The 17755-nt window shown below is 36.7% G+C and overlaps 1 protein-coding gene across 2 annotated transcripts in view; it reads right to left on the bottom strand.

Annotated features, from left to right (window-relative positions):
- Positions 1-17755, bottom strand: part of LOC139161970 (alpha-2-macroglobulin-like protein 1) — a 100577-nt gene that overhangs the window by 43654 nt on the left and 39168 nt on the right. For both annotated transcript variants that reach the window (XM_070741845.1, XM_070741844.1), the window contains 6 exons: positions 15725-15952; positions 12242-12305; positions 8366-8511; positions 7003-7149; positions 6306-6485; positions 3289-3391 (listed from right to left, as the gene is read on the bottom strand). In XM_070741845.1, coding sequence (XP_070597946.1) covers positions 3289-3391; positions 6306-6485; positions 7003-7149; positions 8366-8511; positions 12242-12305; positions 15725-15952 — 868 coding nt within the window. The remainder of the gene's footprint in view (positions 1-3288; positions 3392-6305; positions 6486-7002; positions 7150-8365; positions 8512-12241; positions 12306-15724; positions 15953-17755) is intronic.

Consider the following 17755-nt stretch of genomic DNA (forward strand, 5'->3'; position numbering starts at 1 on the left):
TACCCTCTTTATCCTTATATATTTGTTTGGAATTTATAGAATTCTTGACATACATCACTACACCTCTTTTTTTTTGGTCTGCTAATGCAGCATACATTTTTCCAATTTTGGGATTCAACAGTAATTTTTGGTTATCTTTTTTAATATGAACTTCTTGTAGTATTGCAATCTGAACATTTTGGTTTCTGATTTTGGAAAAAATTTGCTTCCTTTTTCTTGGTTCGTTAAGTCCATTAACATTTACGGAAAGGATTTTCAAGTCTTTATTCGTTGTCATTTAATAGGTTTTTTGGTTTCTCGCTGAGGTTGAACTCTTCTAGAGCCTTGGTCCTGCTCTATTACTTGGGCAGTTGCCCCCAGGTTTTCTTCTTGCTGAATTAGTGATTTTTCCCCTAGTTGCTGTTGAGCTGGTTGTAATTGGACCACTAGTTGCTTACTTGCATGGTCGGAGTGGCCCAAACCACTCTGTTCAAGAAAGAACATAGCTTGATCTACGTTTTCCAGTTTGTACCTTGTAGAGCGCCATGTCAGAGAAAGTCCTTGTGGAATAAGCCAACGGTAAGTGATATTTTCTTTAATCAAGATTTTGGTTAAAAAGTGGTAATCTCTTCTGTTTTCTCTGACACTTCTTGGAACTTGTTTTAATATCTTTATTTCTACTCCATGTCGTTGAGGCGGGGAGTTTCTTGAGTAATGAAGTATCTCATCTCGCAACGCCTTTCTTGTGAATTTAATATGTATCTCTCTTGGGAGATTGTGTCGACGGATATAGCTATTCGAAATTCGGTATACTTCATCGATTTCTTTCTGTAAAGCCATGGGGTCCTCTTGAAGTATACCTCCAATGATTTCCGCCATAGTCGTTTTTAAGTCTTCATCTTTTTCCTCTTTTATATTCTGAAATCGAAGTCCGTACGAAGCTCGTTGCATCTCCAGCTGGATGATAGATTCATCATATCTTTTGTATCTTTCATCAGCTCTCCCTTCAAGATACTCCATTCTTTTCTCATTTTTGTCAGCTTGCTCTTCAACTTTTTTAACTCGGTCATCACTTTCTTGAAGAGTTTGTTGAATCTGCTTTATCTGATCTTTCATCTCGCCCATATCAGCTTTCATTTGAGCCATCTCCACTTTAAATTCTGCCAAGTCAGCTTTTATGGCTTCTCTTTGTTGTGTTGCCTCCTCCTTTATGGCTTCTCTTTGTTGTGTTGCCTCCTCCTTTATGGCCTCTCTTTGTTGAGTGGCATCTTCTTGTGATTTGACCATAAAGTCCTTCAAAGCATTCAAAGTCTCATGAATAGTTGCAATATTGGACTGCATTGTTTTGTCTTTGTCTTTGTCTTTGGTAGACATGGTTAGCACTTGATGCGAAGGAGAAGAATGCGGTGACACTTGTGGAGATAGAGTAGTTGGTGTTGTTTGTTTCTTTGTTGTTTTAACAAAAGTTGAGGTGTGGGACATTATCAAATTAGAATCCACTATTTCAAATTTTAAGGTTAGTTTCAATTTTATATATAGTGAAAAGGAAAAGAAATTACTATAAATTCCAAATCTATTCAATATATTTTGTTTCCCTTATAATATGACTATACCAATTCAATAACAATTCAATTCATAACAAAGTTCAAAAGAAGAAGAGAAAAAAGAAATATTATTGTTTAGTGCCACAGGGAAGAAAAAACAAGTATTAGCCTTTTCAAGTAAAAGGAGGACAGAAAATGAAAGAAGAGAAGGAATATCAACTGTATATAGAAGACAAAAGAAAGAGAAGAAAAAAAAAGTTTTTTGGAAGAAAAGACTTTAGGAGGAGGGAAGAAAAAAAGAAAAGGGGAAAAAGTGAAGTAAAAAGAATTGTTCAAAAAGAAAAAGAAGGAGGGTGGTATTTTAGTTCAACTATTTAGAATAGAGCAGGAACCCAAGGTTTTAACAATGCATATAGTTCAAACCAAACTTCTTCTAGTAATAAAAATGTAAGGAAGAAAGTCAAAGAAAAATCAGGGAAAAAACCAGATAATTATTCAAAGACACGATAACAGTATTGTATACTTTAGTTCTTCTTATAAATCCTGTAATTTTGCTAGGAAGTAGAAATGAAGATCCAAATCTCAAAGGGTAAAGTTATATTTGATTTCAATTCAAAATTCAAGGAGTAAAGCAATTCCAAAGCTTGCTTGTGTTCAAGATGGAGTCAGTTTATTTTCCAAATTCAAGACAGGAGCAAAGAACAAAGAAAGAGATCCCAAGATGGAGTCAAGTTAATTTTCGTGCAGCAGGCAGATGTTAAACCAAAGAGTTCTCAGCAAATAATCCAAAAGGTGTCAGCAATAATCCAAAAGGTGTCAGCAAATAGTCCAAAAGGCTCAGCAAGTATTCCAAATAGGTTAATCCAACAATAAGTAATCCAAGAAAAAAGTAATTTCAATCTCTTCTAGGTTCCATTTAATTCATGATTATTAAGTTATTCATATTGTGAAAATAGGCAGCAAGAAAGAAAAAAAAAGGCAGCAAGACTGTGTTCCTCCGCTTCAGAAATTAAGTCCAGAAGATTATGATTTTAAAAGTCTATCAAGAACAGATTCTGTTCATCACTAGAAATTTTCTTTAGCAGTTAAAATTTTCTAAATAGTCATATCAAATTTAAACTATTTTGTTAAAGCATAAAGTCAGAAAATTATTTTGTAGATTCCCAAGCTCACGTTCAAAATGGAAAAGTAAAAGTGAAGAAAAAAAAATTAGGTCCGGCTGTTATTTGCGGATGGGTTTAAACAAGAAAAAACTTTCACTTTCGCCCTGGAAGAAAAAACTTTTACTTAAAAGTTTTACGATCTTCTGACTTAAAAACGAAACAGAATGGAGATTTTTACCTTAAGTCCTTTCTCTGCTATATTCTTTTTCTATGTAGATGTAGATATTTTTACTTTCGCTTCTTTGCTTTTATTCTTCCCGCTGAGTGAGGGGAGAAAGCGCTGGCCGGTCCTCTTAAGCAAAGAGGAGCGGTTCTCCCGTCTCCGAAGCTGCGGGGCGAACCGCTGCCTCTGGAGTCCTGGCGATGGGTCCTCGGGCAGAGGAGAGCCCCCTGTTCATGGATCGGGCCATCCGGGCCCGATCCGATCGCAATTGCGACCTTCGGAGGGGGTAGAAGAGATTCGCCTGGCAGAGCCCTGCCAGACACGTCTCGCCGCGATCTCCACCAAACCGGAAGCCTCAAACAGTTAAGATTCATAGAGACTTGCAAAATGAAACAAAATTCAAATATTTCCAGCAAATCTAATCAGCCATGATTCTTACCTCTTGCCCTGTCACTTTTGAAAACAATTCTCTCTCGAGGTGGAAGATCACAGGAAACAGGCTTTTTCATTTCTGTATTTGTGAAAATTTTCAATTTCAATTGCTGTGAGAAAGAGCAGGAAAGTGAGGAGTGAACAGAAATAAACATACTCATAATATTTAGAAGGGAGAATCAGGTAGCAGGGACAACATTGTCCCTTTCCACTGCACTTCAGTCACATGAGTAAACACAAGGTGTGTGTGTGTGTGTTCTATTCCTCCCTTTGTGTTTACTCATTCTGCAGTCTTGCCTCTACATTGACATACATAACTTGCAAGGATGCACCTCTCTTTCAGTCAAACATGAATCAAATTGGATATGTTCACATAGATCTGACACAGCAGCCTATATCTATAGAAGTTCTCACTAAAAGTAAACCTGCCTGAAGCTCTATGGTCTTGATCCCCAAACTTTGTTGTCCAGCATTGTCCAACTCTGCAAAGAAATTAAAAATTATATTTGAGTTTTCCTTGAAAAATGTAATGACCTTGGTTAGCCTTGTCTGTCAGCCTGTTCACATTACCTGCCTAAGTTGTATATACACCAGCTTACCTGATTTTTAGTACTACTCATTTCCCTCATAAAGCATAACCATTCCTGAATATTATTTGTCACATACAGAAGTTGCAGGCTTTTACTGATTTCTATGGATAGTTGATAGGAGATACAGATATTTAGATTTCACACCAGAGGTGAGTGGATTGTTTTTCAGCTGTCAGTCTAGACTCCGTATAGATGCACAACTGAGACACTCTCCAACTTCCAACTGGATAGGAGGGGAAGGGTCAATTGGGATCATCTATCACCATAGTGAAATCTGGAGCAGGCATGCCAGGGACTTGCACAAGCCCTCCAATCCCACTCCCTTAAAGTTTAGAATGGCTCTTCAGATGAGTGTCCAAGAAAGCAAAATCAAAGCCTTTGTGTAAACCCTTCATAAGAGCTGACAGACCCAAGAGGAGGAAGGCTAGGTACCAAAAATGTTTAGAGGGCTACACAACTCAATATTCTGCCATAGTTCTGAGGTTCCATGGAGACTAGATAAGATCCAAAGTCCAAATAGGGAAGGACCACTTGTATTACTCTGAAATGCTTTGAAAAGGATGCTGTTGAGTCACAGAATAATGTGGCAGCCTAATTATTTTCACATTATGGGTCAATTAGAGGCGTGCTTAAGTGCACCAGCATGCCTAATATTTCTCTCTTACTGGTATCATGTGTTATATCTTTCTATACTACCAATACATACTTGACAAAATAAATAAATAAATAAAAAATAAAAGTATTGCAAATGAGATAGAGAAGTATGCAGATCATTATGTCTAGGATATATCAGTTAAAAACAGATAGGTTGTTGATATATTATAGGTAGTCCTCAACATTCAAATACAATTAAACCCAAAATTTGTTTTACCAAGCAAGATCTTTGTTAAGTGAATTTTGCCCCATTTTACAACCTTTCTTGCCATAGTTGTTAAGTGAATCAGCGCAGTTGTTAAGTTAGTAACCCAATTTTAGGCAAATCTGGCTTCCCCATTGACTTTGCATGTCAGAGGTTGCAAAAGGTGACCTAGGGGGCAGTGCAATCATTATAAATATGAGTCAGTTGCCAAATGTCTGAATTTTGATCACATGACCATGGAGATGAAGCAATAATTATAAGTGTGAAAAAAGAGACTTTTTTCAGTGCCATTGTTACTTGGAACAGTCACTAAATGAACAGTTGTTAAGTCATATACCTGTTTGTGTAATTAATACAGTTCGCCTCAGAAGAACTTGGAATGGGAGATCCCTTTGAAATTCCAGTAACATAGGGGAATCAAAAAGGCAACAGTAAACTGCTTTTATAGTAGGGGTTCCCAGTCCCCAGGAGGCAGTCCACTACCAAGCCCTGGCCTATTTGGGCTTGGGCCTTGTGAGTAGCTGGCTGGAGTAACTGCATACATAATTCAATTTGTGCAAGGGGCAAGCTGGCGGGCATTCGTGTGTGCCAATCTGCCACTCATGCAAGTTGAACTGCATACTGGCTCACTATTTGTGCAAGGGTTGTATGCATAAGCATAGGCCCGCCACTCATGTGGCCTAGGTCCCCTCTCTCCCAAGCCAGGCTGTCAAGCTGCAAAGAAAGGGGGCCACTGTTCTATATCATTATCAAGAAAAAACCATGGATACAGCCCCCGAGGAGTATAAGTCATGCCTCCCCCCAAAAAAAAGAGGCTGAAAATTTGAGTGTATCTTATACTCTGAATGTAGCTTTTCCAAAGCTTTTCCCCCAGCCCTAGTGAGGCACTAACAATCTTCCCACTCCTACCAGCTTGCAGGGTTTTTTTCATTGCTTCTTGCTCAGAAGATTTTTTCCAACCCTAATGAGGTTCTATGATCTTCCCTGCTTTTTTAATTGCTACTGTCTCCGAAGAAGGTTTTTTCCAGCCCTAAGTCTTTGCAGGCTCTTTTTCATTGCTCCTTGCAAGGAATAGGTTTTTAAAGCCCTAACTAGGGGATAAAATAATGTGCTGAAGCTGACCAGACTAAGGATGCTAGCTAATTAAATACCTCATAGGCAGATCCCCCCCCCCCGCCTATTTTCCTCCTCCAAAACTAAGATGTGTCTTATACTCTGGTGTGTCTTGTACTCTGAAAAATATGGTATTTCATTTTATCTAGAAAGATAGAAAAAAGGTACGAAAAAGCATACCGTATGGGCAGTTATTAATTAATTATATAGCTTCTCCAGTAGCTTTAGTCACTTGAAAAGAGGTGGGGATGAGTGTTAAAATGTGTATTGCAGTTTTACAACACAAATCCTTATGAGTTTCATATCTGTGGCTGACACTGGGATTTATCAGAGTTTGCATCATGAAATCACTTTGTCATTTGTTGTCACTGAAATTTTAAAACATTTGCCAATGCTAATAGCTGATGTAAATGAATAACACGGTTTTCTGGTTCACTGGGTTCAAGAGAAGAAGCCACTCACCTTGAAGAGGCTATAAACATCAGCTTCTCTTTGATACCAGGGAGCAACCCTGGAAGGCTGATTTTTCCCTTGTTTAGGATCCAGAAGGGGCAAACAAGGATAAGGTTCAAAATCTTCCATGCGATAGTGAAATCCTTCTAGTATTAAATCAAACCAAAAGGCTGCAGTAGCAGAATATACCTAGGAACAAAAATGGCTGCAATGAATAACAACACAGCTGTATTCAATAGTAATAAAGTAGAATCATACAGTTAGTGTAAATAATTTTTTATATTCTGCTGTTTACATACAAAAAAACTGTTGCAACATATGTAAGCTACCTAGGCAATTAAGGAAAGAAAATACAAACCAAATCATGATGCTAAATGACTTAGATTAAAATCTTTAGAATATTGCAGAATACTGTACCTGGGTCAGTTATGAAAATTTCTAGTGTAACTTGTGTATACATAAATATAAGTCTATGTAGCTTAATAAAATCATAATGTTAAAAAAGTTTAAGCACTCATACTAAGAAGCACATTAATCAAGATTATTTTGCAATGATATTGCTATTCTTTAAATGGAGAAAACAGATAAATTATGAAACCTATCATCTACCAGCCATAAAAGATAACAAGATTATTGCTAGAAATAGAGCATGGAGGAGGAAAAGTATGTTATTTTGGGGTTTGGTTTAGGAAGATATTTTCCTCACTTTTAATGGTGTCAGAGTAGAATTACTTTTCAAGAGGACACTCTTGTCCACAGCCTGGACAGAACAGAGTGCACCAGGGGCAGCTTCTATCTGCAGATTAACCTTTGATCCTGGAAGCTCTTCCTCTGATGAGAACCCCAAATTCACCTTTGATGGAAAAGAAGAGAAGGAGATTTTTATTACAAGGGAGATCCGTGTTGACAGTGGAGAGTAGACTAAAGAAAGTACACTTTAGAAACATAAATAATCATAGGGAAGGAAAAAAAGATAATAAAGCGGGAAGTATGTCAAAATATTGGACACAATGACTGTGTTCACATGTTACCTATGATTCCCAGAAGGGAGTCTGTATTTACCAATAAGCATATAGACACTCCATTTGATCCCTTGCATATTTCCTGTACTCTCCAACTTCATTTAAAATAACCATTTTAAATTGGAAGCTGGAATTCCACCAAGTAAAAAGCTACACTTTACTATATATATGTTCCACAAAGGTCCCATATTTTAGAAGATAAAAATAATGGGTGAATGAAACAGAGTACTTTGGTTCAAAGTGGTTGGGGGGGAAATATAACAGTAAATTAAGAAGATAGAATTGCCTTGAGGGAAGGAAGCAAGGTGATTGTTTTACTGTTTTCATTGGGTTTGGTTTTTTGCTGCCTACAATACTGTATTCTAAGATACATGGCATAGGGACCAGAATACTTATGGGACCGCCTTCTGCCGCACAAATCCCAGTTTATGGTTAGGTCCCACAGAGCAGGCCTTCGCCAGGTCCCATCAACTAGACAATGTTACTTGGCGGGTCCTAGGGGAAAAGCCTTCTCTGTGGGGGCCCTGGCCTCTGGAATCAACTCCCCCCAGAGATTCGTACTGCCCTCACCTTCCTTGCCTTTCGTAAGAATTTGAAAATGTATTTATGCTGCCAGGCTTGGGGTCACTAGTCCCCAGCCTCCGGCCAGTGAATGTGTAGAATGCTGTATTGTGTATTGACTTTTGAATGTTTGACTTTTGAATGTTTAGCTTTATAAAATATTTTAAATTAATTATTTTGTTAATTGGATTTAGAAGTGTTTTATATATTATATTTTATTGAATTGTTGTGAGCTGCCCTGAGTCCATGGAAAGGGGCGGCATATAAGTCAAATAAACAAACAAACAAACAAACAAATAAATAAATAAAGTAAGTTGTGGATAACAAGCACATGTATCACTTCCATTTTCTCTCTTACTTCACTTTATGCATAATGAGGAAGGTATAATAGGGACAAACGACGGCATACATGCTTTAACACTCTATGACTTTGTATGATGTGTGATTGCATGTTCTTTGCTCTGCCCCTCTTTCTTTCTCACAAACCTTATGTTCGAAGCACATGTTTATTGTGAACACATCAACATCAGCTGCCACCTCACCATCAGCGAAGACTGCAAACAGCAAAAGCTTGGCAATGGGTGCCAGCTTAGAACTGGGAGTCAGGATAAGAGAGAAAGTGCCTTTGAGTGCTGATCAGGGGAGGAAAGGATCATGGAAAAAGAAAGCCAAAGAAATAAAAATTATGTCTGCACTATGACATTCAGAAATATGCAAGGAAGGAAAAGTTAATAAAACTTCTCAGCCTCTGCTTTGTCAATGTAATCAATTTGTTGCAAATTCTGAAGTGTTTCCAAATAAATCTGAGTCTTCTTCAGGATAAATCTATTGAAGTCCATTTAGTCAATGGCCAATGCCAAAAACTATTGGCAATTTGTCTTAATTTGCAAACCACTACTAAGTTAATACAACACTTAACCCAAGTTTTATATTTTTGTTTACCACAAAGTGCAAGGTTTGGATTTGGAACATTTTTCCAAATCCATTTATAAAAAGCAAGATAACACAGTTTGCAGCTCTTTTTCTCTAAAACTGGATGTAATTTAGAAAAGCATATTTTTTTAAATTAAACATAGAAACACAGAAACATAGAAGACTGATGGCAGAAAAAGACCTCATGGTCCATCTAGTCTGCCCTTATACTATTTCCTGCATTTTATCTTACAATGGATATATGTTTATCCCAGGCATGTTTAAATTCAGTTACTGTGGATTTACCAACCACATCTGCTGGAAGTTCATTCCAAGCATCTACTACTCTTTCAGTAAAATAATATTTTCTCATGTTGCTTCTGATCTTTCCCCCAACTAACCTCAGATTGTGCCCCCTTGTTCTTGTGTTCACTTTCCTATTAGAAGTACTTCCCTCCTGAACCTTATTTAACCCTTTAACATATTTAAATGTTTTGATCATGCCACCCCTTTCCCTTCTGTCCTCCAGACTATACAGATTGAGTTCATGAAGTCTTTCCTGATAAGTTTTATGCTTAAGACCTTCCACCATTTTTGTAGTCCGTCTTTGGACCCATTCAATTTTATCAATATCTTTTTGTAGATGAGGTCTCCAGAACTGGACACAGCATTCCAAATGTGGTCTATATAGCGGGATCACAATCTCCCTCTTCCCGCATGTTATACCTCTAGCAATGCAGCCAAGCATTCTACTTGCTTTCCCTACTGCCTGTTCACTCATTCAAGAGCACTCAGCAGAAGTTACAATGAAACTTTGGAGGGGCAAGTGGGTAGGGTTGGTTTTCTAACATTCTAATTAACATATTGTCACTTTGAAATATCTGTTAATATTGAAGTGGAACCAGGACTCTCTTCTGTGTTCAAGAGTCATTCAGACCCTCTGCACTCATATCTGCATCCAACTGAATTGGTGGAGAGATGCAAAGATGGCCTTGGAATTGCATTTGCAGCATCTATTAATGGTGGTAAGAGTGATTTGTAGAAGGTGGGATCACAATCTCCCTCTTCCTGCTTGCTATACCTGTAGCTATGCAGCCAAGCATTCTACTTGCTTTCCCTACTGCCTGATTGCACTGTTCACCCATTTTGAGACTGTCAGAAATCATTACCCCTAAATCCTTCTCTTCTGAAGTTTTTGCTAACTGAGAACTGCCAATACAATACTCAGATTGAGGATTCCTTTTCCCCGTGTGCATTATTTTACATTTGGAAACATTAAACTGCAGTTTCTATTGCTTTGACTACTTGTCTAGTAAAGCTAAATCATTTGCTATATTACAGAGGCCTCCAGGAATATCAACCCTATTGCACTTTAGAGACTTCTATGTTTCTATGTCATCGTCAAATAGGCAAACCTTCCCTACCAAACCTTCTCATATGCCAGTCACAAACATATTAAAAAGAATAGGACTCAGAACAGACCCTTGTGGCACACAGCTTGTAATTCTCCAATCATCAGGCAAATCTGTTAAAAGGCATTGGTTAAACAAGGGTTAAAGGGTTAAATAAGGCATTGGTTAAACAAATCAGTCAGGGGGTAGCAATCACAGATCTGAGTCTTTTAAGAACTCTGGGGTGGATGCCATCTGGACACATTGCCTTATTTATCTTTAATCATTTAAGTTCTTCTAAGACATCAGCCTCTGAGATCACTGAAGCTGAATCCCTACAACTGGAATCATTGCTATGTCCATCCATAGTATTATACTGTAAGCAGTCTTCTGAGAAAACTGAACAGAAGTAGCTATTCAAATGGTCAGCAACCTCCTTATTAAACATAGAAGACTGACAGCAGAAAAAGATCTCATGATCCATCTAGTCTGCCCTTATACTATTTTTCTGTATTTTATTTTAGGATGGATATATGTTTATCCCAGGCATGTTTAAATTTAGATACTGTGGATTTAACAACCACGTCTGCTGGAAGTTTGTTCCAAGGATCTACTACTCTTTCAGTAAAATAATATTTTCTCATGTTGCTTTTGATTCCCCCCCCCAACTAACTTCAGATTGTGTCCCCTTGTTCTTGTGTTCACTTTCCTATTAAAAACACTTCCCTCCTGAACCTTATTTAACCCTTTGACATATTTAAATGTTTCGATCATGCCCCCCTTTTCCTTCTGTCCTCCAGACTATATAGATTGAGTTATTCACATCAATGTATTATCCCCAGTACTAAGCTTTGTTATGCTGCAGTTTTTCTTCTTCCTATCACTAATATATCTGAAGAAGGTTTTATCCCCCTTCTTAACAGATTTGGCAATTTCTTCTTCTTTTGAGGCTTTAGCAGCATGTATTATCTGTTTTGCTTCCTTCTGTCTCATTTTATACACCTCTCTGTCAGCTATACTTCCAGATTCTTTATACCTCCTATAGGCAGGCTTTTTTTCATTGACTATAGCCCTTACATCATTACTGAAACATAGCAGTTTTTTCTTCCTTTTACCTTTAGTTTTTGTAGTTAACATAGAATTTAGGTTGTCAAAGCAATAATATAACTGAAGGCTGTTTCCAAAGTGACTTTTATAGAGCTATAAACAGACTCATTCATAAAATTTTATATAAATTTATTTTGCTGCTTTATTAGTTTTCCTCAATCTCCTCATTAATTCTTCCACAATTTTCCTTCTAAAAAAGTCTGAACAAAAGCTGAATAATTGCACAATGCATTTTGATGAAGAAGTGCTTTCCTCTTTGGCAATATCAGAAGCTGAATAAGAAGGTAAGTATATGTTTCTATATGTCTTTTCAGACTGAGTGCACAAAGAAACATGTTTTCTTCAGATTTCAATATTGGTGAGAATGTGTTGTCCTACTCAGCAACGTGTGGAATTTCATCTAATATTGTCCTCTGCTCAATTAGCAATCCAATAATTTTGAAAGAATCCCTTTCCCATTATTAATGGGAAAGTTTAAGAGCCAGTTTGGTTTAGTGGTTAATGCCTAGAAAGCAGGAGGTCATAAATTCAAGTTCTAGGTTACCCATGAAAGCCAGCCAGTTGACTTTGGGCCACTTACATTCTCTTAACCCAACCCATCTCACAGGGCCATTGTTGGGAAAGTAGGAGGAAGAAAGTGTGACTTGAGTTATTTATAAAAATGATAAAGGTGGGATGTAAATAAATAATAATTATGGGGAACGTTGTGAAATGGACAAACATTGAAAAATTCAGAGCACTCCCTACAGTTCAATATCACAATTGATACAGGCTCATTTGTTTCCAGTGGTTGTCACTGTATATATTCCATTTGAGATGTTGTCTAGATTTAACTTTGTGAAATGAAAACAAAATAAATAATACCTGAAAGAAACACTAACTAGATAAAACAGGATTGTGTATAACATAAAAGGATTTTAGGTTCATTATAACAATGTAATTGTGCACTTACTCTCATCCTGGCCAACAAGCACTTGCTTCTGTCCACTGAAAACAATCTTTCCTTTTGATACAAGCTGGTAGTAAAAGAAATACTAAATTATTACCTACACAAACACTGCACACAGAAAAAAAACAGGAGAAACAGCATCAAAGATGCTGTTGTATATATTCCTTCAAGATACTTAGTGAACAGTATATTGTCTAGGTCTATTTACTTATTTTAGACAAAATAAAATATAAAATCCTGATAACAATAATGATATTTATTAATATGCATACTAATATTCGTTCAACTTCTCAGATTTAAATATAAATTGAATTATAATGTATTTTATTTTGTGGCTGTATATAAAATAGGGTCATTCCGTGTGAAGTGGACCAGTGGTCCCCACCTCACCATCTCAGATTTTGATGAAATTTGGCACATAGTTTCTTTATGGTGTGCAAAATTTTAGTTCAAAAGACTAAAAATTGGGAGTTCTAGGAGACTTCAAATAGAGAGTTGCAAAATGCTGAGTCGACAAAAATGACATTTTGGGCCAAAGTGAGAGGACTAGGTATATGGGGTTTTGTCAGTTTATAAAGCCTTACAGGTTCTCCAAATATCTCCAACATACTACTAAAGCTTCTAGAAACTGGCCCAAAATGTCATTTTTGCCAGCTCAGCATTTTGCAACCCTTTACTTGAGGTCTCCTAGAACTTCCAATTTTTAGTCTTTTGAACTAAAATGTTGCACAACATAGTTTTATATCATAAAGAAACTGTGTGCCAAATTTCATCAAAATCTGAGATGGTAAGGTGGGGATGATCTTTAAAATTGATCCACTTGACACGGAATCAATAGTGTTTTTACAATTTCTACTTTCTATGTCTTATTAGTAGTCTCTAGTTTAACAATTCCCATATTAAGAGGTATTATGTGGCAAAATTAGTGGACCGGAGAAATGCTGTCAATCTAATTTACTTAGATTTCAGTAAGGTATTTGATAAAGTAGACCCTAACCTATTACTAGACAAAGTAGAACAATGTGGGTTAGACAGCAACACCACCACCACCAGATGAATTCGTAATTGGCTGATGAGCCACATTCAACATGTAGTCCTTAATGGAACTGCATCTACATGGAGGGAAGTGGAGTACCCAAGGCTCTGTTTTAGGTCCAGTACTCTTCAACAACTTCAGCAATGATTTGGACAAGGTGATAAGGAACTCATCAAATTTGCAGAGGACACCAAGTTAACAGGAATAGCCAACACTCCAGAAGATAGGTTTAAGACACAGAATGATCTTGACAGACCTGAACATTGGGTGCTATCTAACAAAATGAAATTCAATGGTAAAAAAAAAAGTAAGGTTCTACATTTAGGCAAGAAAAACAAAATGTGCAGGTATAGTATATGTGGTACCTTGTTCAATAGTAATAATTATGAAAGGGATCTTGGAGTCACTTAAATATGAGCCAGCAATGTGCAGCAGCTGCCAAAAAAGCCAATACAGTTCTAAGCTGTATAAACAGAGGGATAGAATCAAGATCACATAAAGTGTTAATACCATTTTATAATGTCTTGGTAAGGTCACACTTGGAATACTGCATCCAGATTTGGTCACCATGATGTAAAAAAAATGTTGAGATTCTAGAAAGTGTGCAGAGAAGAGCAACAAAGATGATTAGGGGACTGGAGGCTAAAACATATGAAAAATGGTTGCAGGAACTGGGTATGTCTAGTTTAATGAAAAGAAGGACTGGGGAGACATGGTAGCAATGTCCCAATGTCTCATTGGCTCTTTGGTCTCTGCTAAAGAATCTTTCTATTTGGACTTCTGGCTAACATCATGGTGAGATTGGATGTGAGGAATGAGTGTCTATGCTCCTATCCTGCATTTTCCCAATTTGAGGGCTCTAAAAGAAGTTAAAGCCACACTGTGCCGATGACAAAGAAAAGAGGAGCACCCTGCAGATGCAGTGAGTCACAACTCTCCTACTTGACCCAGGGCTTTCTTCCCTCTCATCCACGACAAGGAGAAGAGGCAGCCAGAAGCTGGGGCAGCCAAGGCAATAAACAAAGTGCAGGAGCAGTGTAGATGAACAGTGATTGGAACTTGGTACCACATATACCATACCTGTGCATACCTAAAAAAAAAACCTTTTTATTTTGTTAATGTGAATTCTTAGCATTCACATCCAGAAAAGTGCTGTCAATAAGTCTTTTGAGGTCTAATTGCAACAATAGACCTTATCAGTCCTTGGATATTTGCCAGCCTGATAGCTTCCAGGCGCAATGCTGTACAATGAAATAATTTACAAGGAGTCTTTGTGAGGCATGAACTCAGATAAGTAAATCTTCACAATAATAAATCAACTAATGGTCTCCTAGAAACACCTTTGCTCCTATTTATTCCCTATGGCATCCATATGTGCCTTTACTCTCGAGTTGACCTGTTCCTTAATTGTTCCCTTCTCTTGATAGCTCTGTGCATGCGTACATTGGGAACAGACTCCAGACGTTCTTCTGCTCCACTTATCTCTGACTCCAAAGGTAGCTGATAACTGTCAGACAGCCTGGTCCCACCTCTTCCTCCGACACAGAAAACATATCAGAGCCTTCCTCAGATTCCAGGAATGGTCAATGTTCCTCCCCAACCTCCTCACTGTCCAAATCTGCCACCAGCTCTACTGGCCACTGGCAGGCCATGATAATATCTCAATACAAATATGTATATTAACCCTAGGACTAGTAATGGTGGCTTACTAAAAGTTAGAATAGAGGTAGAAATAAGAAATAGGGAAAATATTAGTATACACATTTTTATAACATAATTTTTATAATATAATAGAAGAAAAGCAATAACCAGATAGAAAGATTAGAGGTTGAAAGATGGTATTACTATTTATGCTCAAATAATATTCTGATTGGCATTAGAATGGCATATTGAAATACTGAACAACTAAATAATGAAGGATTTATATCTTAATACAAAAGTCTATTAACACAAAGATTACAAAAGTTTGACTAATGTAACAAATATTATTAGCATCATTATTATTTGTATCAAAATGAGCGATATCCAGATAACACACTGTTCATGTATTGATGTTGATGTATATTAAAAAATAAAATTTTAAAAAAATTAAACAATGTACTTCACAACTGAAACTATAGGTTTTTCTTCTGAAAATTTAAATGGAAGCAAAAACTGCAGGTCTGATTTTTCCCTTATGATTTTCCTCCAAAAGTCTTCATAGAGAAGTTCCCTATGTACTGAGAGTCATAGTTACTGCTGAATGAACTGCCAACATATAAGATATAAAAATGCCATTATCTCAGGAAACATTTTTCAATTTTGTTCTTCTGTCTTACTCTTTAAACTTACTTGGTTTAGAATTTCTCTTTTCTTTCTTCTTTTCAGGAATTGAGAACTATGTTGCCTGTATTAATATTTCTTTTGTCATAGACATACTGTTAACCTTTCCACAATTGTTATATGCTCACCATGTAATAAAAATCTACGTGGTCAGCCTCAGGGCCCAGCTCTTTCCGGTCAAGGATATAATCTACCAATACTTCCTGATCCTTTCCACAGGGCAGCTCCTCTTCCACATGTTGAATCTCAATAAAACTATTACTCTCTGAGTAGAAGGGCTTCAGCCACTTATAATCTTCTAAACCCGACATCCGAGCAATCTGTTCTTCAGTTTTATTCCCAAATGTATATGTTGCCTGTAAGGAAATGGTATCAACAATGGGAATTATCAGTGTTCATGCATATTTTACTGTGATATTTAGAACAGTTTGACAAGAGGAAACTGGATGGTTATTATGTCAAAATAGGCCTATGCTATCATATTAAACCAGTTCTCAAACTGATTTAAGTTATTTCTTAACCACTGTGTTCTGTTCACATTTACTATACACTTGTTCTGTTCCCGGGTCTATTTGACCTGGACTAAAAAAATGTTGATCTTAGCTACTATAATTTTTTAGTAGGCTGCATCTGTAAATGTGTGATGGGGCCCTGAAACAGAACCTGTTCAAATCTGTACTCAATGCTCATCCATGCAATCAAAATATCACAGCAGTGTTATATTGATTTATTGATTGCATAGATGATGTGATATGTGATCATATCTGATATGATATGTGATCATATGTGATGTGATATGTGATGATATATGTGCAACCGCACACATTAGCCTGCTTCATGTCACAGTAATCCAAAATTACTTTACAATATGCACCCTGTTGAAAAATGAGATGAAGTACACAGAAAAGTAAGTACATGATACTCATACAACTAATTTTATGAAAGAAATCCATTGTACTAAAAACATAGAAACATAGAAGTCTGACGGCAGAAAAAGACCTCATGGTCCATCTAGTCTGCTCTTATACTATTTTCTGTATTTTATCTTAGGATGGATATATGTTTATCCCAGGCATGTTTAAATTCAGTTACTGTGGATTTATCTACCACATCTGCTGGAAGTTTGTTCCAAGGATCTACTACTCTTTCAGTAAAATAATATTTTCTCATGTTGCTTTTGATCTTTCCCCCAACTAACTTCAGATTGTGTCCCCTTGTTCTTGTGTTCACTTTCCTATTAAAAACACTTCCCTCCTGGACCTTATTTAACCCTTTAATATATTTAAATGTTTCGATCATGTCCCCCCTTTTCCTTCTGTCCTCCAGACTATAAAACAAGGATGTAATTTGGAATTTGCAACCTGGTCTATATAAAAAGCAAACATAATAGCAAACAGCTGGGGGGGAGGGCTTTTCTGAGCAAAATAAATAAATAAACATTAATTTTTAATTTCATTTTTCATTTGTTTATGATCAAGTATAATATACTATAGCATACCAATGCAATAGGTATTCAAAACAAAATCACAGTAGCTAAAATCAACCTTTTTCTTAGTCTGGGTCAAATAGACCAGGGAACAGAACAAGTGTATAGTCTTTTTCATTTTTTTTTTAAGGTTTGTACTGCTATTTTGTATAAGGTTATACAAATCTTTTCCTTTGAATCCACTCGTGCCAATTGTTCCACATGCTTTTAGTTTCGTTGATTCTGTTTCCCTTAAGTAGGTTTGTCAATTTATCCATTTCTGCACATGTATATATTTTTTCTATTATTAAATTTACATTGGGGGTCTGTTTGTTCTTCCATGTTTGCGCAATTGCAATTCTTGTAGCTGTATTTATGTGAGTCACTAAAAAAAGGGTTTGTTTCGAGTAAGATTTTTTCCAAATTCCGAGGAGCATCCCCTCCGGTGAGTACTCTATTTCCTCCTTCGTGATTTCCTTTAACCATTTGTAAATTGTTTCCCAAATTTTTTGGATTTTAGGGCAGGACCACCACATATGGAAGAAAGTTCCTTTTTCTTTATTGCATTTCCAACATACATTTTGTAGTGCTGGGTAAATTTTGGCAAGTCTTGCCGGTGGTAGATACCACCTGTAAAATAGTTTGTAATAGTTTTCTTTATAGGCTGATGATAGGGTGATTTTGGTTATTGTAT

Source organism: Erythrolamprus reginae, chromosome 2 (assembly GCF_031021105.1).
Source record: "Erythrolamprus reginae isolate rEryReg1 chromosome 2, rEryReg1.hap1, whole genome shotgun sequence".
NCBI lineage: Eukaryota > Metazoa > Chordata > Lepidosauria > Squamata > Dipsadidae > Erythrolamprus > Erythrolamprus reginae.